This window comes from Hibiscus syriacus, unplaced genomic scaffold (genome assembly GCF_006381635.1).
Source record: "Hibiscus syriacus cultivar Baekdansim isolate YM2019G1 unplaced genomic scaffold, ASM638163v2 tig00111378_pilon, whole genome shotgun sequence".
In the NCBI taxonomy this organism is placed as follows: Eukaryota; Viridiplantae; Streptophyta; class Magnoliopsida; order Malvales; family Malvaceae; genus Hibiscus; species Hibiscus syriacus.
Genome location: NW_024063074.1, coordinates 323,170 through 337,978, shown reverse-complemented (window position 1 = coordinate 337,978; position 14,809 = coordinate 323,170). Strand labels below are relative to the sequence as shown.

The following is a 14,809-nucleotide window of genomic DNA, read 5'->3' as shown; positions in this document are numbered from 1 at the left end:
AGTTGTGTCTCCATTATCTATTGCCTCCTTTATTATATGACTTATTATGGTTTAAATGTTCCTTTGGTAGCTACAATGGTAATAATTAAGTTATGCAATCCTCATCCCGTTAATGAACACACGTCCTGCTTATGCTAATCTCAAGCTGTAATGCTCATCATCTTGTTTTCTCAATAACTTTTTGATTCTTGTTCTTAAATATGATTATATATATATATGTTGAAGAATCGGGAAAAGATAACGAAAGAACACAAGAATTTTTAACGAGGTTCGGCAATGTGCTTATGTCCTCGGTGCCTAGGCGGCGCTAGAAGTTTTATTCAATGTCTCATAGGTTTAGGTTACATCTCTATTTATAATAAAAAACCTGGTACATAATTACATAATTAACCTTTTACCGTACCGCGGGGGGTTGCACCCCGCACCACCAACCCACATAATCATAACCCCCTCTCTACGAGACTTTCTTTGTAAGGACAGTTGATGTTCGCTTCGCTCACTCCGCTCCATCCCTTGTCCTCTTTACTGGTATATTTATGAGTCATACCTATCAATATATACACACACATTTTCTATAGATAAAGTGTCGAGTTTTCTATACAGAGCTTTAATATTCCATGGAAATATGACTAAGTTGTGTAAAGCATTTGAAATGAACTTTTGAATGCTGACTTATAGATTCCTATTTGAATATCACAGATTGGACAAGACCTTTGTCAGTTTGCGGGGCCTATGTTGTTAAACCATCTCTTAAATGTGTTTCCCCCTATTTCCCAATGAAGGCCTAACAAAACAATTTACCTCTTGTATTGTAAACTAGAGTTTTCTGATGAAGGCAGTAATCTTTATTCGAAAACAAATTCATATATTACAAGAGGATCCATAGGAGTTTTATATACATGAATTAGAGAACTAGATAAGATATGAGTCATCTTTTCTATAAATTAGGAGATAGTGTTAGAGATAAGTTAGGAAACAGAGTTTGACTAAAACACTACTCGCACTCCCCCTCAAGCCGGTATGTGATTTCGTCGAAGGTAATCCTTGGAAGTGCCTTGGTTAATATATATGCTAGCTGGTTTTGTGAGGAGACGTAGTTTAGTTTCACAATTCCTCCATTTACTTTTTCTTCAATGAAGTGTCTGTCAATCTCTACATGTTTTGTTCTGTCGTGATGCACCGGATTCTTTGCAATGCTTATCGCAGATTTGCTATCACTCTGAAGCTCAAAGTAGTTGTTGTTGCACATCTCTAGTTTAGTTAAAGTCTTTGTAGCCAAATTCCTTCACACATCCCGAGTGCTATCGCCCTATATTATGTTTCTGCACTACCTCATGGAGACTACTGATTGTTTCTTGCTTCTCCATTTCACTAGGTTTCCCCACACAAATGAACAATATCCCGTGGTTGGCCTTCTATCTATTATTTCTCCAGCCCATCTTGAATATGAGAAGATTTTAATTGTTCTGTCTTCATATTTTCTGAAAATCAACCCATGTCCTGGTTTCATCTTTAGATATCTTAAGATTCGATTAACTGCCTCCAAATGTTCTTCTCTAGGATCATTCATGTGTAGACTAACAATGCTAACGGGAAAAGCAATGTCAGGTATAGTTAGAGATAGATAAATGAGTTTACCAACTAGCCTTTAGTATTGTTCCTTGTTTATCGGGTTTCCATCTTTACTCAATTTCAGGTTAACTTCCATAGGAGTTTCTGAGGGCTTTAGTCATTCTAGTTTCAGAAAGTAAGTCTAGAATGTATTTTCTTTGATTTATGACAAACCTTTCTCGTGATCTCGCTACCTCCATGCCTAGGAAATATCTCAAAATTCCTAAATCTTTGGTTTCAAACTCCTTTGCTAGTAATTTCTTCAAATTTTCGATTTCTACCAAGTCATCACCCGTGATGATGATATCATCAACGTAGACAATCAATATTGACTTCTTCTTATCAGGAGTAGTTTTTACAAACAGAGTGTGATCGGATTGACACTGTTTGTAGTTGTCTTGTAACATAACCTTCGTGAATCTGTCAAACCAAGCTTGAGGTGATTGTTTTATACCATATAAGGATTTCAACAATTTACATACCCGATTATTTCTAGAATGGATTCATGGTGGAATTTGCATATAGACCTTTTCTTCAAGATTGCCACTGAGGAATGCATTTTTTACGACTAGTTGGTGAAGTATACAATCCTTGTTCACCGCCAAGGATAATAGAACTCGAACAATGTTGAGTTTTTGCAACTAGAACAAAGGTCTCATGATAGTTAACTCCATGAGTCTGAGTGAACCCTTTTGCTACAGTCTAGCCTTATATCTCTCAATTTTTCCATCTGCTTTGAATTTCACAACAATGACCCAGGTTTTGAAATTTTTTCTTCAACTGCCTTCTTCCACTTAGGACTTTTTAATGTATCCTCTATGGTCTTTGGAATGTTAATATGATCAACCTGAGCTGTGAAAGTCTTAAAAACAGGCATTAGTTTACCATAAACAACAAATTTACTAATAGTCTAGCCTTATATCTCTCAATTTTTTCATCTGCCTTGAATTTCACAGCAAAAAACCCATTTGTAGCCGATTGGTTTGTTGTCTTTAGGTAAATCAACGATGACCCAGATTTTGTTGTTTTCTAAAGCTGAAAATTCTTCTTCAACTTCCTTCTTCCACTCAGGACTTTTTAATGCATCCTTTATGGTCTTTAGAATGTGAATATGATCAACCTGAGCTGTGAAAGTCTTAAAAACAGACATTAGTTTACCATAAGCAACAAATTTACTAATAGGATGAGTTGTACATCGTCTAACTCCCTTTCTTTGAGCAATTGGTAGCTCGCTAGTATCAATCACCACATCCAACTTACTTTGGTCACCATCTCCTCTGTCTATCGAGGGATTTAAGCAGGGTTCTGGCTCTTAACAATGCATTGGCTGCGGTGTGGAAGGTAGGGCTTATTTAGGTCATCTTTTTGTAAGTGATAATATTGGTAGATGGCCTGCTTGTTTAATGATAGTCGATGAGATTAATGGATTGATTTTCATTATCAGATGTGGTGGTATTAAGAGGTAGTGGAGTGGTAGTTGTTTCAGTATGAAGAGAGGGATAACCAACAAAGACACACCGAATTGCTTCGAGGATCAAGTTTAGATTTATGAGGATTGTGGTCATGGACAAAGGAAGTACAACCAAAGACACGAAGAGGTAAAAGGTTTGAAATGAGGGAATTTGGCAGAAAGGATATCCCGGGTTCACTTAAAGGCAAGAATCTTACTAGGCAGACAGTTGATGAGAAAAGTAGATGTTAAGAGAGCCTCACCCCAAAGGTATTTCGGAACATTAAAAGAAAAAAGAGTGCTCGGGTTACCTCAAGAAGATGACGATTTTTACGTTCAACGACCCTATTTTGTTGTGGAGTATCAACATAGGAAGTGAGGTGAACTATTCCATTTTCCTGGAAGAAAGATCCCAACGAACGAGAGAGGTATTCCCCACCATTATCAGATTTAAGGATATCAATGGAACTTTGGAACTGTGTTTCAACTATTTTGTGGAAGCGTTTGAAAATAGTAGAAGACTCAGACTTATCTTTCATAATAAAGGTCAAGTGGTACGAGAGTGATCGTCAATAAAAGTAATAAACCGACAAATTTCATGTAAACCCGTAAACCATAAAGGTCCCCAAATGTCACTGTGAATTAAGAAAAAAGGTTTAGGCGAGCGAGAAGGAGGAGGATAAGAGTTGCGAATGTGCTTTGCAAGAGAACATATGTCACAAGAAAATGATGCGGAATTTTTATTAATAAATAATTGGGGAAACAATTTTGCAAGATAAGTAAAACTTGGGTGACCTAACCTAAAATGTCATAACACAAATTCGGCAGCCGCATCTGTAGAGAAACTTAAACAAAGGAAGAGATAAATGGTGAAGGTGAGCGGTTTGGAACGAGAGCAGGAGGAGCTTCAAGGATGTAGAGTCCACCACGACGCCTAACATTGTCAATCACCATCCCCGAGGTCAAATTCTGAAATTCACAACAATCAGGAGTAAAATGAGAATTACAACCCAAATCGGTAGATAATTTGCTAATCGAAAGAAGATTACAAGTCAAACTCGGAACGTAGAGAACATTGGATAGATGAATGCAGTGATTAAGGCGAATTGAGCCTCTTCCCTCAACCGATGAGATGGAGCCATCAGCAATGCATGAGATACTGTTTTTGTGAAACGTTGAAAAAAGACGGAAGTTTCCTGTCATATGATCACTCACCCCTGAATCAACAATCCAAGAGAAACACCCCCGTGACATAGAGCTATAGAAAGACCAAACTACCAGTCGTATATTTGTTAATGTTCTTATACCTTGAAGCTGTAGCTAATTCAATTTTCCGTCTTTGAGGATGAGGAAACAATCACATAAGCTACTACAGAATATGATCACAATACCAGTATTAACTTTAGGCTTGATTAATGCATCTATTTCTAGCTTGCCTTGAACTCTTAAGAGTTAAATTGAAGATATTTAACTTTACGGATCTTTTTCCTATATAAAAGTCCTTAATTCACAATTTGGAAACAAGGAATGGTAAACACCTTAGTTTTGCAGGCAAGGGTTCCGTCTTTTGCAACTTGCAAGTCGTATTCCCACATATAGCAATCAAACTATGAATTGATGCCTTTTTTTTCCTTTTCCTTGTAATCTCTCTTTTTTGATCATCTATGACCTTTTATATACCTTGATAAGCTCTCCTAAGGTAGGGAGAAACATTCAAGACTTAGAATTTAAAATGTTTGTTTACTTCCTCGATATTTTCTAATATGATATCTCCTAAGATTGAAATTTCTCATTTTTTAATTTATTCAGGAACTGTCCGATTAAACCTTGATCCCTTCAATGAACACAATGATGCCGACCTTTGGGAGGCTTTGGAAAGGGCTCATCTGAAGGATGTAATCAGGAGGAACGCTTTTGGCCTGGATGCTGAGGTACTAAAATAAAACGTAATATCAAAATAGAAAAAGGAAACAGCGCCTAATTGTTAATCTAGAAAACTAGGGGTGATTAGGACTGCCAAATTAATATTCTGATATGAGTAGCTCTTTTGAGCTATCCCTAAGGTAATATTGATCTAGAAAGCTAGTTTTGTTGATTACATCTGCCAAAACAATTATTGTGGTGTAGGTTTGTTGAGGTATCTCGCAATCAATTATTGCGGGTGTAGCGGGTAACTCGGACGGTGGCGAAACCACTATATCGCGGACGAAATCGCGGTCGTGGTCCGTTTTTTGAAACCCTGATCCAGAAAACCATTCGCGAAGAATTCAAAACTTGCACGATGCTGATTATTGCTCACAGACTAAATACCATCATAGACTGCGACCAGATTCTTGTGCTTGATGCTGGTCAGGTGTGCCTTCTTGCTCATTGTTATTGTTATATAATTCTGGTTCTTGTTCTTTCTGCAATTTCTATCCCGTTTAGTAGACATTTTGTAGTTTTAGTATATCCTTAAGTGAGATCGACTATTCTCCAGGAATTGCTTAGCAAATTCTAGCTTAATGTACGTTGACTTTTTCTATGCGATGAATAAGTCATCTTCTGATTGGGAAAACGAGGATACACATTAGTGATGACTAGTAACTTCTGATTCTCTCAGGTTCAGAGCACAATACTCCAGAGGAACTGCTAGCTAATGAAGAAAGTGCATTCTCTAGAATGGTTCAAAGCACAGGGCCTGCAAATGCTGAATACTTACGTAGCTCAGTTTTTGGAGGTGAGGAGAACAGGTTGAGTGGAGAACATGCCACACGGTTAGATGGTCGGATGAGATGGCAGGCGTCATCCCGCTGGGCTGCTGCTGCACAATTTGCCATAGCTGTTAGCCTCACTTCATCACTGAATGATCTCCAAAGGTTTGATGTTGGAGATACAGGCAATATCCTCGAGAAAACCGAAGATGCAGTTATAACTCTGCAGGGTGTTTTTGGAGGGAAAGAAATGATGAAGTTATAGATGATATGCTTCAGCAGCACCAAGTTCCCAGAGATAGATGGTGGCCTGCTCTTTACAGAATAATTGAAGGTACAAATATAGTGCTCTCATAAACGAGTAAACTACCCCGAAAAATGTATACATATCATCAAGATCAACATAAGCTTCCGTATCGTGGTGATGCATGCCTTCTTTGATAAGGTTGTTTCCGGTCATGATTAGTTTACTTGGTCATCGGATGACCCGAGGCATTACAAGGAACTTTACATACATAACATAACGAAGCCAACGACACTTGTAGCATTACAGATGTTAGTAGTTGTAGTAAAAAGAACCCAACTGAAAGAAAGAAAGAAAGAAAGAAATCCTATTACATATTGGAATGAAGCTTTGTTTTATTTGATCATCATTGTTCATCATATCACGAATTGGTTCTTGTTTCAGCTCTTGCTGCAATGAGCAGGTTAGGTCAACATAACAGGCTTCAACAATTAGAGTTGGGGTTTGAAGACGGATCCATGGATTGGGACGAGATTGGAACATAATAAAGCCAATCACTGCAGACAGGAGTTGGGATCTGCATCCTCATCACTGATATTAAATTGCTGATTTCATATCTGCTACTCCCACTTGTATAACTAATCATCAGCACAGCTTAAATTGTATTCCAAATGTGAAGCAAAGTACATCAAATTCCTGTGAAGAAAGTCTTTTTGATCACTTCAAATTGTAAAAGGAATAATCGACTGCAGCCTAAAATGATACCCTTAATATTAAATTTGAATCAATTTTAAAACTCAAGATAACATATTAAGTTACAACCGAAAATAGATCAAAATATATAACATTTTAGGTCAGCATTTTTAAGTCGATACTTTATTGATTTTTTCGTTTGATTGGTAATGATAAAATTAATCACGTTACTTTTTATTTATATTTTAGTTATCATATAGCATAATAACCGCTGAACGAGATTACCAAAAAAATAGAACACAGTGGTTTTTTTTTTTTGTAGGTTGGTCACTTTTTCGCTAATTATTTAACAGTGTTATAACAAGATACAAACATCAAAATAATATTTTACAAACATCAAATCTACACTAAAACAATATTGTTTTAAATCTCCATATACCAAAGCCATTCGAATTAAAATGCCTCACACTCACCTACTTCGAATGTCACGCCAACTACCTCAGACACAAGGGAGCAGGTATTGCTCTCAGCCTGTCGAAACAACAAAACAAAACTCCATACCAAAAGATCATTACCTTCTTCCTAAAACATAATATAGACATTGGTACAACAGGAGGCTCAAGAGACAAACATCGAGCGACACATCATAATTTACGTTAACCTCAGCGTACCATCGGAGATACTTTAGCCACATTTTAACCATAAAATCCCTTTTTGCTCTCATTTTTATTCCCCTCAGTTTCTCTCTATTTACTCGTATTATGTCTAATGGCCACTGTCGACCACTACATTTTCATGTCATTCATCATCTACCATCTTTGATGGTAACCGTTCAACCTCAAATTTTTAGACTCTTTTCCATCTTATGAGTACGAATCTAACGAATTTTTCATTAAAAAAATGTTTTAAAATCTGACACACGACACTTTTTAAAAAAATTTCTTTCTTCCTTACTTTGATTATGTGATTTAGTTTTCTTTTACCATAAGTACTTCGATGGTTAGTAGGTGAATTATCTCTTAATCTTTATTTATTTATTTATTTATTTATTTTTACTTTTTTTACTATTAATGATGGCTATAATATTATGTTTGGTTCAAGATTCAGGTTGAATTTTAGTTTTGGAAATAGGTATTAGCTTAGTGGGTATTGAGTTTTACAATGACTAAAGGTGACGGGATAAAATTAGGGATTATATTTGGTCTGATAATGAAAGATTCTTGAGAAATTAAAATGATTCTCATGAGATTGAGAGATTCGATAACGACAAATTGAAGGTGACTGAAAGAGTGAGATGAATGAAACGATATCTGGTGATGATGAAGTTTAGTTGAATTGGTCTTAATTTAGAGATGATGGTTGTGGGATTAGAGATTTACTTTGACGTTGCTTTAGGTTCAAACAAAAATGGTTGTTTTGGATTGATAAACAACATAATACATATAATAAGAGTTTATGTGGTAACTCAAAATTAACTAAAAAATGACATGTGATCATAATGTTAGAGTGATAAAAAAAGAGTGACCAAAAAGATACGATTCAAAGTTTAGTGAGAAATTCAAAACTTCAAAGTATAGTGATCAAAATAAGAGAGAAAAGAAAGTTTATTGGTATTTATGTAATTTATCCTTGAAAGAAACATACGAAGTCTAAAACGGAGACTCGTGGAAATTGGCCTCATTTCATTGGCCAAACTAAAAACGCTCTCATTTGATTGGCCAAACTAAGAACGCTCTCATTTGATTGGCCGCTTGGATTTAGCTTCGTCCTTAAGAATTTTGACCCATAGACCAAAAATATCTTCCCCACCACAAAGATTCTGATATCTCATTTCCTGGAAACAACCCAAAACTTGGGTCGGTGTTCTTTTATATGGCAGCGGTTGCATAACAATCTCAGCTTTACCATGGCCGACTCTCAAGATTTTTTTTTTCTGTGCCCACAGTTTGTCGGCTTAAACCCTTTAAAAACCCCACTTCCCCACTTTAATCCAACCTTAAACTCAAAAAAGAAAACGAAATGAACTCAGATGAAGAAAAACACCCTCCCCTTCCTTCCCCTTTTATGGAACTGGAAACGTTTTCATCGGCAACGGGCGGGACGGAGTTGATCGGCGTGCCTCAGCCCTTGGAAGTTCTTCAGGGGAACCCCGTGCCGCCTTTTTTGTCGAAGACGTTTGATTTGGTGGACGACGCGTCGTTGGATCCGATAATCTCTTGGGGTCCGACCGGAGAGAGCTTCGTGGTCTGGGACCCTCTGGAATTTTCTAGGCTCATACTCCCTCGGAATTTCAAGCACAATAATTTCTCCAGCTTTGTTCGTCAGCTCAATACTTACGTGGGTATTATTGCAATAACACGGCCTTCTTAAAACCCAAACAAAAAAAATCGCTGATGGCATTTTGTTTTGTAAATTTTGTTTCACTTTCTTTGCTTGCTTGCTTGTTTGTTTGTTTTTGTTGTTTGTATTTTGATTTTTTTTTCTGTATTTTTTAAAAGGCTTAATCTGTAAACTGGAATCTGTAATTTCAGAAGCCCGAGTTGTACCCTTCATTTGTAACATTGTAAATTATCCAACTGTTGTACAGAAACATTGTAATCGGAAAAAGGGGTTAATTGAGACTTAATTCTTATGGTTTTGTTTTACAGATTAGTAGCGTTGAGTTGTTCGTGTTTTGTTCCTTTGAGCTTCTGTAAAGATGATGTGTTTATTTGTATTCTAATCGAATGTAAGGTTCTTCTGTAAACTTGGATGTATTTTAGACAAGTAAATTGTATTATGTGGATATTATTTAGAAGTTTGGTTAAGCGTCTTCGTGGTCAGCTTCATTTGCTGAAACTCTGCTGGATTGGGAGTTCATCCTCAAGCAGGTAGAAACTTGGGTTCTGGTTTTGTTTTACAGATTAATTGTAGCGTTGAGTTGTTCGTGTTTTGTTCCTTTGAGCTTCTGTAAAGATGATGTGTTTATTTCTTAAATTTTCCTTTTTGAAGAAAGCTGATGTTATGAAGATGATCTACCTGGATCCTTCTGAACAAGCCTATGTGAATTATACCTTTTGATGTTTCCCTTTTCTTTTCCTTTTTTTTCCGAACAATGCTGTTTCCCCCATTTTGAATTATCTTTGTGTATTGTTTTCAGGGATTTCGCAAAATCGATACGGATAAGTGGGAATTTGCTAATGAAGCTTTTCAGCGAGGGAAGAGACATCTTTTGAAGAACATTCAGAGGCGTAAGTCACCTCAATCACAACAGGTTGGTAGTGATCTCAGACCTTATAATGATGTGGGAAGGTCCAGAGCGGAAGGTGAAATAGAAAGGCTGAGGGAAGAAAAGAGCATGTTAATGCAGGAAGTAATGGAGCTGCAGCAAGAGCAACAGTGTACAGCTCGCCATGTTGAGGTGGTGAACAAGAGGCTTCAATCAGCAGAACAAAGGCAGAAGCAAATGGTTTCATTCTTAGCCAAGTTATTCCAGAATCCGGCTTTCTTAGCACGCCTTAGACAAAATAAGGAACAGGGAGAAATTAGTTCCCCAAGGATGTGGAGGAAGTTTGTCAAGCATCGGTCAGTTGAACTGATTGATTCAGAAACACCTGCGGAAGGGCAGATTGTGAAGTACAATAGTCCTGATTGGAGAAACGTTTTTATCTCCTCTTCATCCCCAGATGTAAACCCGATTTCTGTTGAAGAGTCTCCAGATTATCTACCCAAGGGTGTAGCTGGAAGTGATTTAGGTGCAGAAGGCTTTCCATTTCGAGTTGATGATGATGTAGTTGAATCTGATGAGCTGGCGACTGCACATGGATTTCTCGGAACCTCAGAGCTGGTAGAAGGCACTTCAGGCATGGAAATCAAAGATCTGAATGGGAAGAATGTACTAGGCTCAGAACAAGTGACTAATCCAGGGTATTTTATATCTTCCCCTGAGGATTTAGTGAAGCAGAAAACCACCCCAGAGTTCTCATCTATTAGTGAAAGTGTTTCAAAACAAGATGTATGGAGCATGGATTTTGATGGTACTGCTGGTATGCCTAGTTCTAGCAATGAGTTATGGGGTAATCTCAACACCTATGACCTTATGGATTTGGGAGTAACTGGTGGGTTATCTGATGTATGGGATCTCGGGTTTTTGCAAGCAGCAGAAGATTCAGGCACTGATAAATGGCCAGCTGAGGAATTTCCTTCTGATAATCCCAACACTCAGGATCAAGTTGGCCAGCTAGAAGCTAATAGGTCTAAGAAGACAGATCCGTAAGGGTTCATTTGCCTTGGCAGACAATGATGCCCTTTTGGATCATAGTTATCTTTATTTACTAGGATGAATGGTTGATTGGACGATTGATTTATGAACGTACTAATTGAATGCCATTTTTTTCTCTAATACAATTTTTTCATATTCTTTTCCTTTCTATTTGTTTTGAATTTTTAAAAGGAAACTTGTTAATTTCAATTATAAGCTAACTCTTATGAATAGTGTTTTATGTTGCTGCTCAATATGATGGGTTACACTTGAAATTGCAGGTTTTACACTTTACTGGTGTGTTTTGAGTTACGAAAATTTTGCAGGTTGAGTTGGAGGACTTTACATCCATTCAGCTTGGTGGCATAATCTTTGTCCCTTGTTTGGCAGGACTGGCATGCGATTATCTGGTGAGAGAGACATTAATTGTTGTTTTCTCTCCTGTTGCATACTTAACCGGTCACTGCATGACTTTAGATTTGATTGACTTCATCTGTTAGCATGCATGTTTTTTGCAAGTTGCAACTCATTGTAACAAATGAATGCTGTTAGATAGATGTCTTCGATTCTAATCCGAAGATAGTTGAACAATTAGGTATAGAATTCACTAGAGTTATCTAAGAGTTTTCAAGTTTCTTAAAGTACCTGGTTCAACATATTTATCTTGTACATATTTAGATATTAGCATTCAGGATCTGATACTTGTGTTGAGAACATATCTTATACTCATCTTCATTTTATTACTGTGCTTGGGGGGAATTGGTGTGTTGAATCGAGTGCTTCATTTGATGCTATATCATGGTATTTGTTTAGTAGTATATTATTTGTGTTAAAATCCTCGTAGCGTATTTCCTTTAGATGCAGGTTGTGCCGAGCTGCAGTAAACAGGGTCAAGAGGGTGAACCGATGACGGAGGATCTCCGGCAACAGTGGCAATTACTACAATTTTGCTTTGCATTGGCAGATATCTTGTTAGGAATTTAAGGAGTCATGGTCTGGTTATAATTTACAAGGCCTATGGCTTGTTTCATTAATTGGTTTTAGCCTGGGCTCTTCCTTTATACCATGAATTTTCAGAAAATTTCTTGTTCGTCAAGGTATTATTAGAAAGCTATGTAATTCTAACTTAAGGCAATGCATTTTTATATCTAAATATATGATGTACATAAGTGTCGAATGCAAATAAATTGTGGGAACAAATGTTGTCAAAATATCTCCTTCCATTTGATTCTTCATTTAGAAGTGAAATACCGAGAGCAAAACCATGGTTACTTCCGATTTGAGTAGTTTCGGCCCATATCAAATTGGACATGAGTCACTATCGAATCAATATTTATTTGGTTGCTAGATACTTGGAGTGGCATACCATGAGAAAGACGGGTTGGATAGGGCATTGAGGGGATGATGTGCAAGATCAGATAATTGGATATTTGAATTTTCTGGTTCTGCGAACCAGTTGGAAAAGGCAACATAAGAGGCTGAGCTTATGGTTCCCGCTGATGAAAATCAGTATGGCTGGCTGTTATGTTGTGAGCCTTCAGCCAATGGATGTTTAATGGAGCTGTGTACCCGAATATCACATCAAAGGATGGCGAGGTAGGGACTGGAGATTATTATTATTATTTTGGATTAAGTTAAGGTAGTTACATAGTAAACTATTTAACAATGATTGTTCAATCACATTGTTGTAGTTGTTGTTGTTCGAATCCGTGACCTCTAAGAACAACAACGATTCATTTAATCACTGAGGTAAGTTAATTCATGCTAGAGATTAGAGATTAGAGTGCAGAAAAAATGGTCCTATTGTGCATGCAAATTGTATGCCAAATGGTAACCTCATTTATCTGGGTAAGTACAAGACCGTATTTGTTTGAAGATAATTCTTAATCTTTTGACATTGACCGCTCACATTCCTAACATTCATGATGCTTAAACTTGGAACATCAAGAAATAATAAAAATTCATTTACCACCGAGATCGTTTGATTCGTGCCATTAGCATATGAAAGAATACTGGTATATTTTTCATGGCTTATGGTTCAGTTTACATCAATGAGTATGTGAGGCACATTTCATTCAAAATTTAATATTTCTCTTAGAAATTAGTTTATTCATATCAGTAAAGAAGGGGCTATTTGTTCTTAAGAATTTTTTATCGTAACTTGTTAAAGTCGAAGCATATTGGATGATACGTAGATTGGTATTGGATTCTAATATAATTATATAAACTATAAATACATATAATTATGTTGATCAGTAATTAAGTTGCAAAGTGAATTATCATTTTAGCTAATATGTGATTAATAATATATTGGAGCAAGCATATCAAATAGTGGCGGCGGCGGCGGCGTCATTTCTTTTGGTTCCGTGTAGAATCACGAATACATGTTACTCCAAATGACATATCATGTGATAACTGTTATTTTCGCTTAAATTTAGGGGTAAACTACAAATTTCATCATTGATCTTTACTCTCTCTCCTATTTTATTAACTGAACTTTAAAAGTTTTTAATTTCTTCACTGAATTTGATACATTGGGTTTTTTTATCATTGAACTTTACTTTGTCTTATTTTGGTCACTTCTTCGTTAAATAATTAACGGTATAAAAATGATTTTATTTTAAAAAGATAAAATTTTCACCAAAACGATGTCGTTTTGAATCTATATAACTATCCATTTTAACGTCGTTAACTATTTAACGGACGGATGACTAAAAAAATCCAATGTATTAAGTTCAATGAGGAAATTGAAAAAGTTTAAAGTACAATGAGTGAAATAGGAGATAGAGTAAAGTTTAGTTACCAAATTTGTAATTTACCCTAAATTCATGGTAAACTACGTATTTAGTTTAGTACCTAAACTATTAACTTTGATCCGTTTTAGTACTAAACTTTCAATTTTTTCCAAACCATACTGTAGACACCCGTTTTGTTCGAGTTTTTATTTATTTATTTATTTATTTATTATTCTTATCATTATTATTGTAACACCCATTTCTCGTATACGTTTCTGTACACAAGTCACATGACCTATAAAACACTTTCTCTTTTGAAAACCAGTAAAATTTTGTTTATATACATAATTTTTTTTAATGTAATATTAATAAAATGTTCATTAATTTTTAATATGTAAATAGTCTTAAAATTCTATCATATTAAATATTACAATCATCATAAGTCAAATACTTTACAGAGCCTTATCATAAGTCTATTACATGTCATATAATAATATCAAAAGTAGACATAGTTGTCATACAGTTACTGACGAGGCAACCCTTGATTGACATTGTCAGTTGCACTCCTTACTCTGCTTGTACTAATACCTACGCGTGAAATCAACACACGCTAAGTATTTACTTAGTGAGGCATAATAATACAAATGAGGTGTAACTTAAGTATAAGTGTATCATAAACTATCAAAATATGAATTTAAATTGTATAAATCATATTAATACATAAACTGGCTTGGCAAACCAAGTTTCATTCACATAACCTGCGAAACAATATTTAGTATGCCTAGTTTAACTATCAATCAGTATTTTTCCAAATTATCATTTATTTGCCCAATGTATGTCAAATGAGAATGCAAGGTACATGCGTTGTACCTAAGTGCCGAAATGGTAATTCACAAACTCATTATGAATTCCATGGATGCACACATAGTGCCGAAAGTACATATAATACTGATACGAAAATGCAACATATGCATTAAACAAAATTGATCGATAACTTTTATATACAATTGTATGACGAAATGGTAATTCACAAACTCATTATGAATACCATGGTTGCATATCTAGTGCCGAAAGTACACATAATACTGATACGAAGAAAGTACACATAATACTGATACGAAAATGCAACATTATGCATTACAC

At 35.9% G+C, this 14,809-nt stretch overlaps 1 protein-coding gene and 1 long non-coding RNA gene across 2 annotated transcripts; both read left to right on the top strand.

Moving 5' to 3' along the window:
• The first annotated feature begins 5,286 nt into the window (after window positions 1-5,286).
• Window positions 5,287-6,701, top strand: LOC120159853. Its single transcript, XR_005519389.1, has 3 exons — window positions 5,287-5,414; window positions 5,664-6,088; window positions 6,443-6,701. It is a non-coding gene; the product is annotated as an uncharacterized LOC120159853 (long non-coding RNA).
• Window positions 6,702-8,508: 1,807 nt separating this feature from the next.
• On the top strand, window positions 8,509-11,070 carry LOC120159851 (heat stress transcription factor A-3-like). The gene is made up of 2 exons (XM_039170383.1): window positions 8,509-9,028; window positions 9,831-11,070. The coding sequence occupies exons 1-2, from the start codon at window positions 8,711-8,713 to the stop codon at window positions 10,944-10,946; spliced, it is 1,434 nt and encodes a 477-aa protein (XP_039026314.1). The 5' UTR covers window positions 8,509-8,710; the 3' UTR covers window positions 10,947-11,070.
• Window positions 11,071-14,809: the final 3,739 nt, after the last annotated feature.

Coding starts and splice junctions, on each gene's coding strand:
- LOC120159851 (XM_039170383.1), top strand. CDS start 8,711: ATGAACTCAGATGAAGAAAAACACCCTCCCCTTCCTTCCCCTTTTATG. Junction 9,029..9,830: donor TTCGTCAGCTCAATACTTAC/GTGGGTATTATT, acceptor TATTGTTTTCAG/GGATTTCGCAAAATCGATAC.